General features: G+C 52.7%; 2 protein-coding genes across 6 annotated transcripts in view; one reads left to right on the forward strand and one right to left on the reverse strand.

The window, feature by feature from the left end:
* Positions 1 to 5,534: 5,534 nt before the first annotated feature.
* Positions 5,535 to 14,997, reverse strand: LOC135322118 (leukocyte immunoglobulin-like receptor subfamily A member 6). 5 transcript variants are annotated; one of them, XM_064489771.1, is made up of 12 exons: positions 14,868 to 14,965; positions 14,691 to 14,726; positions 14,215 to 14,502; positions 13,766 to 14,065; positions 13,244 to 13,540; positions 12,724 to 13,026; positions 12,035 to 12,085; positions 11,309 to 11,422; positions 10,925 to 10,967; positions 10,805 to 10,842; positions 10,528 to 10,580; positions 5,535 to 9,458 (listed from the first exon to the last, which is right to left on the reverse strand). In XM_064489771.1, exons 1-12 carry the CDS (start codon positions 14,899 to 14,901, stop codon positions 9,312 to 9,314), a joined length of 1,704 nt encoding a protein of 567 aa, XP_064345841.1. In that variant the 5' UTR covers positions 14,902 to 14,965; the 3' UTR covers positions 5,535 to 9,311. The 5 variants fall into 5 exon arrangements, with proteins under 5 accessions (XP_064345841.1, XP_064345840.1, XP_064345844.1 ...); XM_064489770.1 differs by having other exon boundaries at positions 10,528 to 10,583; XM_064489773.1 differs by lacking the exon at positions 10,805 to 10,842 and having other exon boundaries at positions 9,308 to 9,458.
* Positions 11,277 to 16,574, forward strand: part of CDC42EP5 (CDC42 effector protein 5) — a 92,996-nt gene continuing 87,698 nt past the window's right edge. The window contains exon 1 of the mRNA XM_064489869.1: positions 11,277 to 11,408. The gene's annotated coding sequence lies outside the window, so the exon portion shown is untranslated. The remainder of the gene's footprint in view (positions 11,409 to 16,574) is intronic.

Below are 16,574 nucleotides of genomic sequence, written 5' to 3' on the forward strand. Positions count from 1 at the left end.
CAGAAAGGAGCGTCCTTAATTAGAGAGCCCCTAGGGTCTGCGTTTCACTAGCGTCATACTGAACACTTTCCCTCTGTGACTGGGAACAAGACAGTGGTGCTCTCGCAACTTCTGTTCAGAAGTGGCCACCGTGGTGAGACGAGTGGAAGGAAGCCGAGGCACACAGACTGAAATGGAAGGAGAGGAGCTGTCTGTATTCCCAGTCCACGTGCTCCTGTGTGGAGGAAATCTACAAAGGAGCTTCTACAACCGGTAGGTGAAGGAGCAGGGTCTCAAGATAAAAGATCAGTATTCAAAAACCAATTGATTTGATTCTACAAATTAACAAGGAACAACTGGAAATTAAAAATTAAAACAATACTATTTACGATAGTACCGAAACCCATAAACATGTAGGGATAAATGTAAGTATGTACGTGTAAGATCTGAAGGCTGAAAACTGTAATACTTAGCTAAGAGAAATTAAAGAACAAAACAAAAGAGATACACCACATTCATTGATTGAAAGACTCAATATTGTTATCAGCTCTCTCTAAATCGACCCCTATTCAAGGAAACTCCAATCAAAATCTGAACTAGCTTTTGTAGCAATTGACAAGCTGATGCTAAAATGTATATGGAAATACAAAAGAGCAAAAATAGCGCAACAATTTAGAGGAGGACTAAACTTGGACGTCTTACTCCACACTTTTCTATGGAAGGAACAAAAGTAATGGACGCTGTGACATTTGCATAAGGATAAGTAGGCAGAAAATAAATAATAGGGATCTCAGAGGTAAACACACACATATGTGATCAACCGACTTGTAACAAAGGGATAGTACTTCCTTGAGAAAAAGATAATCTTCTCAACAAGTGTTTCTGGAAGAACTGGATATGTGTTTGGAAAAAAATTCGCCTTCACTACCTCACACCACACAGAGTGAGTCACGTGAAACGGATCATAGATCTGACCGCAGAAGTCAAAATCATGAAGCACCTCAAAGAAAACATGAAAGAAAATCTTCAAACCTTGCATTAGACACACGTTTCTCAAGAAAGTTACAAAAAGGCCAAACAATAACCAAAAAAGATCCGTTGGATTTCCAAAATTAAACACTTGCACTTCAAAAGGCAGCGTCACGTAATGGAAGAAACCAGCCTCGACCAAGAGGAAAGACGGGTTTTGTACGCATACGGTATGTGTGCGGGATAAAGGGTTTGTGTGTGGAATAAGTAAGGGCTCCTACAAATAAATAATAATAAAACCTTCCCACACGAACAAAACAATTTGAACAGACATTTATCAAGAGGAGATACATAAATGAGCAGTAAGCACATGAGAGGCTGACTACAAGGTCACCATGGAGCTTCAGGAGTGACGGCAGTTTTTTACATGCTGACTGTGTGACAGTTGCTACACGCATCTCTACACTGGCCAACGCTGATCAAACTGCACACTTAACGGGGGTGCCTCCTGTGCCTCGGTATGCACACAGGCACGTGCTGGTCAGGCCCAATCAGTGCCCGCGGCACCCACCAGGGAGGAAATCCACCCACAACCACATGTCTGATCTGCTTCCAGGAGGAATGACACAACATTAAGGACTCAGTGTGCGTTTCCACGGCTGACACGGTGGACCTCCTGTGGAGTCTGGTGGGGTCACTTAGTGAAAGGCAGTCAGGCCGTGATTCCAGGCTCGTGACCGGCCTGCGTCTCGGCCACCATGGCCATCCTTCAGAGGCCCATGTGAACACGGAGGGCAGAGGCTGGCTGACGTGCGCTGGACGAGCCGTCCTGTCCCCTTGGTTATTGAGGACCTTGTCCACAGTGGGGCTCTGCGGGGGACGTTACCGTCTCATTCACAGACCCAGGTGCATTGCCCCCAGTCATACACACTTCTCCTCCCCGATGGCCTGTCTCCTCCCAGTCAGTTCTGCTCCTTCTAGTCCCCTGACCATCTCGGCAGGGCATCTGCGCCATCCCCGGGGCCGTGTACATCCTCACATCTAACCTGTTTTCTTTCCACACCCAAAACAGCATTAGCTTGTCATCACCCAGACGTCTGCCCCTCGAACGTGTTTTCTCTCGTCAGTATCCTTCAGAGGCCCCCGAGTAGGGCTGTGGAGCAGCACTGTTCCCAGACCTGGCACTGCCCAGGCACGATCCAGGCCACCAAGCTGTAGAGGGAGAGGTGTCGCTGTGACAGGGCCAGGTCCGGAGGGGCCATCTTTGTGCGACTCACCTTGTCCTCTGCACCTGTCCCTGGCCCCCGGCTTGCCACACTCATCCAGCAGTGAGAATGACAACACCCAGCTAGCTCATCCCAGAAAGTTCCAGTTGCTCAGACATGATGTCTCTGTGAGTCATTCAGTGTCTTGTTGGGGACCAGGGGCCTGTCAGGAGCAGTTTTTAAGTGGCGTCCAGCTCTCTGTTGCAGGTGGTGGGTGTGAGGACATGAACCCACAGGCTCTGCCCCTGGGGCTCGGCAGAGGATTGGCACAGCCTCCAGGCACACACAGACACTCGTGGCACCACGGGATCTGGTGGATTGCGCCACTGGGGCCACGGGGTCCTCGGGCTGCAGCCCCAAGCCGCTGCAGAGCCCCGTCCTCCCGCGGGCTGCCCTCAGACCCGCAAGCTTCTCGGTCCCCGGAGCGGCCACTCGCCTTCTCGGGTAGGGTACGTGCCACTTCCATGACCCAAGGATGCGTACCTGGACGTGGGCCTCTTTCTTCGTGGTGGGTGTTGCAGGGGTGGTGGCAGCTGCCTTACTACACAGGGTGCGCCTGGGCGGGCCTCAGGGAACAGGACCTCTGTAAAGTTCACTGTTCTGGCAGGCTCTACATCTCTGAATTTCTCTTTTCTTTAAAAAAAAAAAAGTCTGGAGGGGAGGGCATAGCTCAGTGGTAGAGTGTGTGCTTAGCATGCACAAGGTCCTGGGTTCAATCCCCACAACCGCCATTTAATAAACAGATAAATAAATAATAAATAAATAAACTTAATTACCACCCCCAAAACACACACACACACAAAACACCACCACCATCGACAACAAACAATTTTTTAAAATCTCACCTTATGGACTATACACCAGAGCAACAGAGCGCTGGGCACCCTCCACTCCTCAGGTCCAGTGAATGAGATGCCATCAGTGTTGTGGACGAACGTGGTGTCCTTCCCGTGGCCAAGATGCGGAGGGTCGCATTTGGCCGATGCTGTGAAGGAGGGAGAGTTAACTTGTCTCTGGGCGGAGGGTGAACAGGTCTCACAGTCCGTCCCAGGTGAAGAAAAACTGCTTCTCAGTCACCAGATCCACGGCCATGTAAGAATGATCAGAAGCTGCGTGATTCTGTTCCAGCAGAACTGCCCACGCAGCGCAGCAGCCATGACAGGGCTGGCACTTGGTGAAGCCATGGCAGCCATCCGTCAGCCACCCCCGATGCCTTCGGTTGTGGCCGGAGCCAGGTTGCTGTGTTAGGCGGGTACAGCCAGCTCTGCTCTTGCCCCCGAATGCAGAGTTGTTTCTGATTTCCTGTGCAGGCCGTGTGAAAGTTGTACTGTTGAGTTTACAGATTCTGCTTCCTTTCTTTAAAGACCATGTGACTATGTTTTGGAAGTTGACTATGTGACTTTATGGTTCAGCATATCTTTTCAAGTCTTAAAAAAAAAAAAAATCCGTGTTTGGGCACATTCTGGAGTTAGTCTGGCCTTACTACAAAGGCGTGGCTCTCCCGGGTGTGTCTCGACTGCCCCGAGAGTCCCACAGCTTCTTTATAATGCATGGAATTCGAACATCTCCCATCACTGAGCAAGGCAGCTCCGGGAGTTAAAGCAAAACTTTGATTTATCCCTGTTTCTTAAAATGTTAGTAAGTTAACAAAAGATGCAAACATCACTGGGTGACAACGCGGCTGAGTTGGTTTTGGTTGCCTCAACATTTGAAAGTGGTTGTGAGGCAAGTGCTCCTGGAGGAAACATAAGTGGGCCGTGTGGACGTTCTGTCCTCTGCGCTGTCCTCGGGTCCCACTTTGGTTTTCCCGTTCTCCTTTCTTGCTTCCTGATGTTGCAAGAGCCGTCCCTTCATCATTTCCTCTCTGGCCGTTCATCTGGGGGAGGTCTGCTTGAGGTCAGTCCTCTCAGTTTTCCTTCCCCCGAGAGCGGGTCTACTTCCCCTTCGTTCCTGAGGGACGCTCTCACCACCTGTAGAACCGGGGACGACTGCACCTCTCTCAGCGCTTGAAAGCTTGCTTCCTGCCTCCACGTTCCGGTTCCGGATGAGTCCATTGTCACTGGAGTGGGGGTTCTCTCCACAGCGAGGTGTCATTTCTGTCTCGCTGCATTCAAGGAACCTCTTCCTCTTTTCTTAGACTGTGATGAGTCTTGGTGTGCATTTCATTGGGCTCATCCTGTTTGGTTGGGCTTCCCTGGGTTTCATGGATGCACAGAATGCATAGATTTATGAGTTTTGCCAAGTTTTGGGAAATTTCAGCCATTATTTCTTGAGTAGTTCCCCAGTCTTGTCCTCTTTCCCCTGTGCTTCTAAGACTCGGGTCCCAGGTATGTGAGATCTTTGAGTCTCCGTTCATATTCTTTTCCAGAATATGTGCTCCCTGTGGTTCAGACTGAGTAATTTCTTTTTTTTTTTTTAATAGACTTAAGTTTTAGAGCAATTTGAGGTTCACAGCAGAATTGAGCAGAAAAATACAGAGTTCCCACATAGCCCTCCCCACCCACACATATGTACTCCCCTCCCCTCAACACCCCTCATCAGCGTGGCATATTTGGTACAATTGATGTACAAACATGGGTACGTTATTATCAACCAAAGTCCACAGTTTACTTTAGGGTTCACTCTTGGTGTACATTCTATGGGTTTTGCCAAATGCTTAATGACATGTAGCCACCACTATAGTGTCGTACAGAATAATTTCATTGCCCTAAAAATCCCTTGTGCTCCATCTATTCATTCCTCCCTCCCTGCCTCTCCCCAAACCCCTGGAAACCATGGTCTTTTTATTGTTCCTGTAGCTGTGCCTTTCCCGGAATGTCATTTGGCTGGGATCGGACAGTTTGTAGCCTTTTCAGACTGGCTTCTTGCATTTAGTAATGTGTCTTTTAAGTTTCTTCCATGTCTTTCATGGTTTCATAGATCATTTTTTTTTTACTACACACATTTTTTAATTTACATATACGTACTGTTCATTGTTTTTAAGAACGTTTAGAGCTTTAGCTTTTTAAACTTACGTAGTTATCAAAGGAATAAAGCCAGCCACAAAATAAGAATTAATTCAAAAAGATACAAACACCCTGCTATTAGCGGCAACGTTATTTATAGCTGCCAAGATATGGAAGCAGCCTAAGGGCACACCAACAGTTGAACAGATAACGGGGATGCAGCACACGTGTATGTAATGGAGCACAACTCACCCACAGGAAAGAAGGCTATTTTGCCATTTGCGGCCCTTCATTCACTTTTTTTTTTCACTTCAAACACCAGAATTTTATAACTGGCAGAGACATTTCCATTACATCAAAAACAACAAAACACAAAGAAATGGAAAGATTTTATGTGCTGTTGGAGGAATCAACACTATCAAAATGGCCACGCTTCCCAAAGCAATCCACAGATCCAATGCAAACCCCGTCAAAATACTCGCGACATTCCTCACAGAACTAGAACAATTCCAAAATTTATAAAGAACCACAAAAGACCCTGAACAGCCAGAGGAATCCTTTGTAGGTCTCTTTTTTTTTTCTCTTTCTTCTTTTTGTTCCTTTTTCTTACAGTTTGATGACTAGAGGTCCTTTAACATTTGCCGTAAAGCTGGTTTGGTGGTGCTGAGTTCTTTTAGCTTTTGTTTATCTGTGAAGCTTTTGATTTCTCCATCAAGTCTGAACGAGAGCCTTGCTGGACAGAGTGTTCTTGGTTGTAAGTTCCCCCGTGCATCACTTTAAGTATATCATGCCGCTCCCTCCTGGCCTGTAGAGTTTCTGCTCAAAAATCAGCTGGTAACCTTATGGGAGTTTCCTTGTATGTTATTTGTTGCTTTTCTCTTGCTAATTTTAATATCTTCTCCTAGATTTTTGTCAATTTGATGCCTGTGTGCCTTGGTGTGCTCCTCTTTGGGTGGATCCTGTGTGGAACTCTCTGCGCTTCCTGGACTTGGGTGACTGTTCTCTTTCCCAAGTTGGGGACTTTTTCAGTGATTATCTCTCCAAAAAATTTCTCAGGTCCTTTCTCCCTCTCTTCTCTTTCTGGGACCCCTATAATGTGAATGTTAGAGCGCTTCATGTTGTCCCAGAGTGCTCTTAAACCGTCCTCATTCCTTTTTATCCTTTTTTCTGTTCTGAAGTAGTGATTTCCAGTAATCTGTCTTCTAGCTCACCGATCTGTTCTCTTGCCTCATTTATTCCATTCTTGGTTCCATCTGGTGTGTTACTCATTTCAGTGATTTTATACTTCAACCCTGTTTACATATTCTTTATTTTTTCAAACTCTCTGCTAAAGACTTCACTCTGTGCATCTATACTCCTCTTGAGTTCTGTAACATCTTGGCCATCATTACTTTAAACTCTTTCTTGGAAAATTACCTATCTCCTCACCTCTTCTGGGTTTTATCTTGTGCCTTGGCCTGGGAGATATCCCTTTGCCTCCTCATATTGTCTGTCTTTCTATGCGTGTGTGGATTCCTTCCACAGGCTTTGGGATTGCTGTTTTATTATTTCTGGAATCTGCCCCTGGTGGATGAGTCCTGACTAGAGGCTCATGCAGGGTTCCTGGCAGGAGGAGCTGGTGCCTGCCCACTTCTGGGTGAAGCTCGGTCCTGGACCTCTGGTGTGTAGGGCTGTGTCTAGAGGCCTTTGTGGCTCAGGAAGCCTGCTGATGGGTGGGGCTGTGTTCCCACCCTGTATGTTATTTGACCTGAGGCTTCCCTAGGGCTAGGTCTTGGTGCTAATGATCCAATCAAGATGTCAGCCTCCAGGAAAGCTCCTGTAGATGAACACTCCCAGAATGCCCGCCACCAGCTTTTGTGTCCCCTGGGTGAGCCGCAGCCGTACCCCACGTCCCCAGGAGACCCTCCAAATCCAGCAGGCAGATCTGGCCCAGGTTCCTGTGAAATGACTGCCTCTGCCCTTGGACCTGGTGCACATGAGTTTCCGTGTAAGCTTCTGAAGCTAATGGAGTCTCCATTTCCCCTAGGCCTGTGGGGCCCCCGGAGCCAAGCCCCCCAGCCTTCAAAAGCAGATGTCCTGCGGTCTCCTCCTCCCAGTGCCGGGACCTGGGCTGGGGAGCCTGATGTGGGGCTCAGAGCTCCCACTCCTGTGGGGGGGCCTCTGCGACTTAACTGTTCTTCAGCTTGTGGGTCACCCACCTGGGTGACCAATTATATCGTGAGCACGCCCCTCCTACCGTCTTGCTGTGGTTCCCTCTTTATGTTTCCAGTTGCAGAAGATCTTTTTTGCTAGGTTGCAGTCTTTTTTCGAAGGCTGTTTAGCATTCAGCTGTGGTTTCATTGTAGTCATGAGGCGAGGCGAGCTCGTGGTCCTACCACTCCGCCATCTTGGCCGGAAATAATCTGCCTGCATTCTTGTTTGTTGTGCACGTGCCACCCAGGAGACTTCCTGTGCAGTGGAGGGTCAGGGATACATACTTCTGTTTCCTCCTGGTCTAAATCTGGAAGTCTGAAATGCAACTGATTTTTATATATTGATGAGGTACCCAGTGACATTAGATAAAATCACCTTCTAATCAGAATAATAGATCCTTACATTGTTTTACATGCACACACTTTTGTCATCTGTGAGCAATACGGTTTACATCCCTCGGTGTTGCTCGTTTCTTCCAGGGCCCTGCTGAATGGAATAGTAATGGTGAACAGCCTCTTCTGTTTCAATCACAGACAGCAGGAGTGCACATTTCGCTTTTAAAATTGATCTCTGTTGTAGATCTCTAAAGATGCTTTGACTGGGAATTTGGGATTGGCTGATACAAACTACTATATACAAAATAGATAAACAACGAGTTCCTACTTATAGCAGAAGGAACTGTATTCAGTGGCTTGCAGTAACCTGTAATGACAAAGAATATGAAAAAGAACATATACATATAGCGCTGTGCTGTACGCCAGAAACTAATACATGGTAAATTAAAAAATTTAAACAAAGATGCTTTCATAAATGATAGGAAATTCTGTTTCATTTCTGAGTTTTTTAATTAAAAACTGGTGAAGTATTTAATCAAAAACTTTCCATTTTTTGATATGATTATTTATTTCTAGACTCTTCTTTTAACATTGGAATTATGTTCGTTGCCTTTTGAGGACGGAACCAACCATGCATTCCTGAAAAAAAAATACCTGCATGGTCGTGATATATTATCCATTTTATATATCGATGAAGCTTGTTTGCGAATACCTTGTTTAGGAAAACAGGAAACAGACAAACAGCTTCTTGTGGTTTTCCCTGTCTTGGTGTTTCCTGCCAGGTTTCGGCGTCTGTTTTTCTCTGGCCCGATGAAATGTGTGGGGGCGAGTGGTCCTTTCCTTCCCTGTTCTCTGGAGAAGCGTGTATAAGTTTGCTGTGTGTGTGGAATGTCCGTGTGCGTATGTGTTTCATAAGCACATACGTGTTCAGAAGAGTGACCAGTGGAGCTTTCCAGATTCAGTGTTCACTTTGCGGGGAAAACGATCAATCACAGATTCAACACATTTAATATGTACAACAGTTCATTTTCTATTTATCTTTATGTCCATCATTTTGGTAAACTGTATATTTGAGGACGTTAGTCCATTTCATCGACGTTTTCTACTACAATGGTGTAAGATTGTACACCATTGTACTCCTAAAGTTCTTTATCTACTTAAAGTCTCTAGGGCCCGCCGTAGTGTCCCGATTATGGTGAAGTGTGCCTTCTCTCTTTCTGCCTTGGTCATTGTGCCTAGGATTTATAAGTGTGGTCAGTGTTTTCAAGAATGAATTTTTTTGGCTTTGTTAATGTCTCCTTACTTTTTGTTTTGTCCTCATCAGTAGGTACTCTTGTCATTATTATTTCTCCCCTTCTACCTCCATTTGGAATAATTTACTAGTCTTTCTCTAAATAATTGATAATTGAGAAGCCTGTTGCTTAATTTCCAAAATGTATGAGTGCTAGTTATTTTTGAAGGTAAAAATCAGGTGACTCCAAAAGGGCCCCAGGGGGTCCTGGTGGTCTGTGTTGGGAGTCCAGGTCGGCTGGTGGTCATCAGGTGGTGTCCACCGCGGGCAGCTCCTGCGCCTTCTGGCGTCCCAGCAGTCTCCCTTCGAGAGCACGGGCTCTGGGTCCCCTGGGCTAGTGGATGGCGAGTGTGGCGTACACGCTGGGCTCTGCGGGGGGCTCCCCCGACTGGGAGGGAGGGGCTGCAGTCGTCTCCCGTCTGAGGGTCGAGTGGTTCAGTTGGGCGTAGGTCACATCCTGGGGGGCTTCAGATGCAGCAGCCTGTAGTTGGTGGGGGGTCAGAAGCATGAGGTTGGGGGAAGCCCGGGGGCTGGAGAGGATGGGACCCGCTTGACTGTCCCTCTGTGTGTCCTCTTCTGCTTGTCTGTCCTTTGTGTCCAGCAGTCCCCCCAGTAGTGGAGAAGGAGAGGTGGCCATGCCCTGCCTTGGTCTTGATCTTGAGTGGTTCACCTGGGCGTACGTCCCTCCCTGAGGGTACGTCCCAACCCCGGGTGCCTCCATCCAGCCTGTTCTGCTGGATGGAGACAGTGAGACAGGAGCAGCACCTCCTGGACCCACTGTGATCTCCTCCAGTGAGTTTTCCACTCTGTTGCCAGAGTGATGCTTTAAAACCTTAGATGAGATGAGGTCACTTTCCTGATGGAATCTCCAGGGGCTTCCTGACACCTTGGTGTCTCTGGCTGCTCTCTACGGTTCTGATTTCTGTATTAACATGTTATCTCTTGCTCATTTGGCTCCAACCACACAGCCCATCTTCCTGCAAAAGCATGTCCCTGCCTCAGGACCTTTGCACTTGCTGCCTCGCCCCTCCCCCCCATGCTCTCTGTCTCCTTCTCTTGCTTTACTTTCCCTATCAGGACCTTGCATTCTAGGACACTGCCTGCTTATTTGCATATAGTCTCTCTCACCCACCAGGTGAGCTCGAGGAGTGTGGGGACAGTGTGCTCACGGCTGCACCTGCAGCACCGCCAGGGAGCCGGGGGGCTGCTGCTCGCCCTGTGCACCTTTGCTGGGTGAATGAATGAAGGGGAGCCTAGGGGACCTGGGGAGGTGCACTTATTCATGCATCCTCTTGAGACCTGGGGCTACGCTCCAACAGCAGAAGGTCAGACAGAGGACGAGGAGCCAATAAAGGGGACCCTGAAGGAGGGGCCATGAGGTCACGAGGAAAGTGGAGGGGTGGAGTCAGAGCAGAACTTGACCAGGCAGCCCAGGAGAGGTCAGTGTGGGAGCCGCTGGGAGCTGGGATGTGAAGACAGAGGAGTGTCCGTGGGACTAAGTTTGGCAACAAGAAGGTCTCTGGTGGCCTGGACGGGAGCAGGGGTCTCACCTGATGGTCCAGCTGCACGCCCTCCGCAGGCTGTGTGTTGTTCTCGGCGGCATCTGCTGGGGCAGAACAGGGGGTGTGACGCTTGCCCGGATTCCCTGAGATCTCTGAGGGCTGGACCCCCGCCCTGCCCCCAGAAGGGCCACTGGGACCCAGGGCTGAGGTGATGTGGGATTTCAGTCCTCACCCCCCATCCCTGAACCTTCCCGACCTGCCCTCCCCCATTGCCTACAGAAATCTGTGTGCCCACCCCCCAGGGCCACCCTCCTCTTCTCCTCACAGAGGTTCTGGTCCTGGGCGTCGGCAGCTGGGCTGAAGCTGGGGAGGAGACGGGAGTGTTAGGGGGCCCTGGGGGCTGCGGGTGGGGCGGGAGTCTGGGGGTCGTCGGGGCAGGAGTTACCTGCTCTGCAGGCCTCTGTTCTTGGGCTCGGGGTCTGGAGCCCCTGCAGGGAGTTAGAAATCAGCCTCTGCCTGGGCTGGGTCAGGTGGGGCGGTCTCAGCCCCGAGAATGCCATGGTCCCCGCCCTCCGCGTGGGGGTCAGGAGGGAGGAAGGAAACCTTAACTCACACTTGCATGTGTGTTTCAGTGTTTCATGGGATTGAACAGGATGGAAACCTTTACTTTGTGCAGGTGAGCTGCCGTTAGGTGCTTTCATTTTACGTGTTCACATTTCAGATTCTGGACACTCTTTTCTAAGCTACCCTCGCCCACCTCTGGTTCCGCTTTGGCTGCTGCCCTAAGCCCGCCTCCTCCTGTGGCCTGGGTCCCCCGTTCCCTACTCACCCGACTTCCTGCGTCTGCTGTGACGGCAACGGATGAGGAGGAAGAGGAGGAGGAGGAGCAGCAGGATGAAGGCCGCCGAGACCCCGATCAGAATGTTCAGGTACGATTTGAGTCCTGGGGCACCAGGGACGTCATGAATGAGCCAGTGGTGCCATTTAATTGAACGCCTACTATGTGCCAGATGCGTCCTGGCGTCCATGCATTCATCTCCTCTAACCCTCAGAACAATCATGTAACAGTGATTGTTGCCCCCACCCCACCCATTTTACAGTCAAGGAAACTAAGGCTCAGAGAGTAAAGTCACGAACCCAGGTCATCCAGTCCAGACATGGCAGAGCTGGGACTGGACCCGGGGTCTGACTCCAGCCCGTGCTCCTTCCCCTCGAGCTGAGCTCCCTGAGCTGAAGGGAAAGAACTGGACGCCCCAGACCACTGTCCTGCCCCTCCCCTCCCCCCAGTACAGTGTCAGCGTCACTGCTGCAGAGGGGACAGACCGATCAGGTCACGTCCTGGGGCCTCCCTGTGAGGCCGCCTCTCCCGGGGGATCACAGCCAGAAGTGAGAACTGAAGGAAATCTAAGCTCTGGGCCCGTTCTCGCGTTTGACACTTGGGGAAACTGAGGCCCAGGCAGGGGAAGGGGGTCTCCGAGTCCGCGTCTCCAGAGGGCATCACTCAGCCCTGCCCCCCAAGTACCCACCACCACATCCCACAGAGACCCTCACTTACCCGTCTGCGGGCCTGACTCCACGGGAGGGAGGAGCTGGTTCTCAGGGCCTCCTGGGGGTCAAGACAGGGGTGAGGGGCAGGGGGGTGCTCCTCCCCACGTCAGCCCTGCTGTTCCTCCCCCAGGGTGGACCCAACATCTCCCTCTCCGTGACCCCCACCCTTCATCCACCCGGCTTCAGAGCCCCGGAGCCCTGTGGTCCCCCGCATCTCTGTCTGACTCGCAGACCCCTGGGACACAAGGCTGTCCCTGAGTATCTGAGGGGACATTAGATCCTCTGAGAGACTCTCAAACTGCCCTGGGATGACCTGTGCCATCTCTGAGCAAAGAGGCCCTGTGAATGCCCTGTTGTTGAATTGGAGCCCCTGGGTGGGGGGCTGGGGCCCCAGAGGGTCCTGAGAATGAGCACAGGAAGAGGGTGGGGGGTAGGGCTGAGCCGGCCTCCCCCCTCACTAAATCCTTCCCCTCCATCTGCCCTGTAGTCTCCACAAGACCTTCTCACTGCCACCTGTCACCTTCTGACCCCAGGTGAGGGGAGGGGGTGGGCTGTGGTGGGAGGGTATCTGAGTGACAGATCCCCTCTGGGTGACCCTCCCTCAGAGCCCCTTCACTCCCACCCCAGACTGGAGCTCTCATGGGACAGAGCCCTGAGCTGACCGAACTCATACAGGACAGGGTTGGGGCCCCTCACCTGAGACCAGGAGCTCCAGGGGGTCACTGGGCTGTGACAGCAGGTAGGGGGAGGTGCTGAGTGAGCTGTAGCACCTGTAGGTCCCCCCGTGGGCTGCGGTCACAGGACTCAGGGAGAACTCGGCCCGGTACTGCCCACCTTGGAACTTTGATCTAAGACGCAGCGGGGGATGGGCTGCCCCCTCCTTGGACAGAAGGAAGGTGTGCCTCCAGGTACTCGACTGACACAGCAGGGTCACATTCTCTCCTGAGGCCACCGTGGGGCCCGGCTGCACCGAGAGGGAGGGGGTGTCACGCAGCCATCCTAGAGAGAGGAAGGGGTGAGGGGCTGCCGTCCCACCTGGTTCTCAGCTGAGACTCAGCAGGGCCTCTCTGAGGACCCGCATCTCCTGCCCACCCCCTGTCTCTCCCTGTCTGTCCCTCCTCGGGGGCCCCTCCCCCTGACCCAGCATCATCCCTGTGGCTCCCCCAGCAGGGCCTGTGCAGAGTCTGGGTCCCTGACTGACCCGCTGGCTCCTCACCTGCCACCAGGATGTCCAGAGGGTCACTGGGGGCCGACCACTCAGAGGAGAGGTTGTGTCCCCCGTAGCATCTGTACCGGCCCCCATCAGAGCGAATCACCAGGCCCCGGGGGAAGTCGGCCTGAGAGAGCCCAGCCTGGGGCTGCCGGCCAGGGCGCTGGAGGAGGTCTTGTTCCCCCTCCTTGAACAAAGCGTATCTTTCGTAGCCGACATCAGAGCGACACTGGAGGGTCAGGTTCTGTCCCAAGGCCACAACAGGGCCCTGCGGGGTCAGGAGGGAGGGCTTCCCAGACACACCTGGGGGAAAGACCAGCCCTGGATTGACGGGCGGGTTCCTCCAATAAACCCTCTCCTCCGATCCCAGCCCCCAGGTCTCACTGTCTCTCACACTCTGTGTCTCTGGTCCAGGAGCCCCCATCCCCCACCCCCTACCCTCTCACATGGTCTCTCCTCTGAGCAGGGACCCCAATAACCAGTCTGGAGCCTCCAAAGGAATATGGGGCCACGATGGGACTTCCTCACCTGAGACCAGGAGCTCCAGGGGGTCACTGGGGGCCGACCACACCTGGGGTTTGCTCCTGTAGCAGCCATAGCATCTGAACGTCCACCTGGGGCTGGGGGGCACGGGGCCCACAGGGAATAGGGCCTGGGTCTGCCCGCTGGGCTGTGGCTGTGCGTCCAGGGCCCCGGAGGGCTTGTCTTCTCCTTCCTTAGTCACGATGAACCTGTCATATTCCTTCCATGAGCCACACTGGAGGGTCACATTCCCTCCTGAGGTCACCACAGGGCTCGGCAGGGCTGAGAGGCTGGGTTTGCTGTAGGCTTATAGGAGAGAGGGGGCCGCTTGTTCAGTGGGGCTCACGGCTCCCTCACCTCCCCCAGGGCTGGGCTGTGAGAGGGACACGCCCCTGGGAGCAGCCCCCCTTCCTGAGGGCAGAGCCTAAGGCGGGGACCCCTGAGTGTCTTCTCACTTGTTACCACCACCAGCTCCAGGGGGTCACTGCGCTGTGACCAGCCAGTGGGGCTGAGATAGTAACAGCGGTATCTCCCTGTGTTGTGCTCTGTCATGTATGAGATGGAGAACGTGGCCTTGTCCCCGGACTCCAGTGGAGGCTGTGTGTCCCAGGGGCTTTGGCTTCCCTCTTTATCCAGACGGAAGTCCTGGGCGCCCAGGGTCCCCTGACACCAGATGGTCACAGGGACATTCCAGGGGATCACAGAGCCTGGCTCAGCCCAGATGGTGGGTTTGGGGAGGGTCCCTGGAAGGAAATCAGAGGCCTGGTCACAAGACATTCCCACCCCCATCCCCCAGCTCTCAGCCCCACAGCCCCCAGCCTCCCCTTCCTTCAGCCCAGAGCTGCTGTTCCCCATCCCCATTGCCCGGGGAGGGGCTGCCCCGTCCCCACAATGAGGAGGTGGGAGCGGGGACACCTGGGCACAGACTCACCTGCCTGCACCTGGGTCCTCACGCCCACACTCAGCCCTGGAAGAGAGGTCCCTGTGAGAGAGTCGCCCTGAACCCTGAGCAGAACCTCCCCTCCCCTGAGCGTCCTGAGCCCTGGGGTCTCCTGACAGAGCAGGCCTGGCTCCCAGACCAGGACCGCCCTCCCCTCCTCAATCTCACCGAGACAGAGCAGGGCCGTGAGGGTGGGGGTCATGGCGCCTCCTCCCTGTGGTCCTGGCTGTGCAGATGCAGGAGATACAGTGCCCTCAGCACACAGACCTACAGGGTGTGTCCACTCAGAGGCTGGTCCTCCCCGTCACGGGGCTGTCACGTCAGCAGCCCCACGGGAAGGGGAACTGCCCCTTCCTGAGAGCCTGGCTCTCGTTTCCGTGACAGATCAGCAAAGAGACCCGGTGTCTTCCTGAGGCGCCCCTTGCAGGTGAGGGTGCCCAGGCCATGCCCTTCCCTCTCAGAGCCTCCGTGTGGGGCCTGCATCGTCCTCAGCCGTCCATCAGCACAGCCCTGCGGGGTCCTCACCATGGACCCGGCTCACCTTCACATCTTCAGGGCAGATGCAGGTTCCTGCTGGTCTGCAGACTTCAGATCAGCAGAGACGCACGTCGAACGTCTAACTACAGCTCAGTGGAGGTCAAGGGGGCAATGAGCACAGAGGAGAAGCACCGGGAAATAAGGGCAGGAAACACGACTCCTCTCCTGTCCCCAGAGTGTGGGTTCATTTCCAGCACTGCCCCCATCACTACTTCTCTTTTTCTTGCAACAGCGTCCACCCCACCACCTGGGAACAATTCACGGAGTCCTCCCTGCCTCCTCGGTGACCTTGTTCCTCGGGCAGAATGTCCTCCTCATCCCCTGGTCCTGCCTATAAGCTTTAGAGGGCATTCATTTGGGTTAGAGGTCTTACCTTGAAGGAAAACAGATCTTTATTTAAATCTATACCCACTGCTCGTGTAACCTTGAGCAATAATGCCCTTTCTGTGAGCCTGAGTTTCTTTGTTTGCATATTGTCAAAAAGCCCACTCCTCAGAGTGAGTGTGGGCTCAGTGATGCCAGGCTCACCGGAGAGTCAGTCACCGTGAATTTCCAGACTAGCTGCTGACCGGAGCGGGCTGCGACATGAGAGGTCGTGGGCCCAGACTCCACGTAAACTGAATGATGGTTGCGCCCATCCAAGAGCTCTGGTGTGCGCCTAACACTGACAAATACTACTTATAATATTTGTGCAATACGTTGCCACAGATAAATGCAGAAAAAGAGGAAGTTCCCCAAATGGAGAGGGAACCAGAGTATACAACAGACAACCAGGCTGAGTGGCCTCTGAGGGGCCGGGGTCATGAAGGGGTCAGAGGGAAGAGGTTTCCATGTCTAGGGATGAGAGGGCCCCCAGGTCCTCCCAGGTGGGGAGGGGTCAGGGCTCCAGGTGAAGGGTGAACCTGTGGCCTCCCCTTCCCCTGTTTCTGGGTGGACACTGGGTTATCTCTGTGCACTGACCCAAGCTCCTGGTCAGAATTGAGCAACGTCCCCCGTGTGGCAAGAAACAGACTCAATGCAGTGTCGTCAGCCATGGGCGTCTGCCCCACGTGTGGGAGTGAGGCTCCCACTGGACCATCCCTGATGGCGGAACGCTGAGCAGATGCTAAGTCTGAGACAGCACACCCCGCCAGGCAGGAGGGGGCCGCACCTGCCTGACTCCCAGGACAGCCCTGGGAGAGACCTCTATGAGAGGTCAGGTGTGTGAGAGGGAAACCTCCAGCAGGAGTGGGCGGCGCAGAGTGACCCTGTTAATGGCGGACCTTGCTACAGACAACCATCTGCTGAACAATGGGGGTTGTCCTCTGCAAGGAATGGGATCAACCGGAAAATAAGAGA

The sequence above is a fragment of the Camelus dromedarius genome, chromosome 9, assembly GCF_036321535.1.
Source record: "Camelus dromedarius isolate mCamDro1 chromosome 9, mCamDro1.pat, whole genome shotgun sequence".
NCBI classification, from domain to species: Eukaryota; Metazoa; Chordata; class Mammalia; order Artiodactyla; family Camelidae; genus Camelus; species Camelus dromedarius.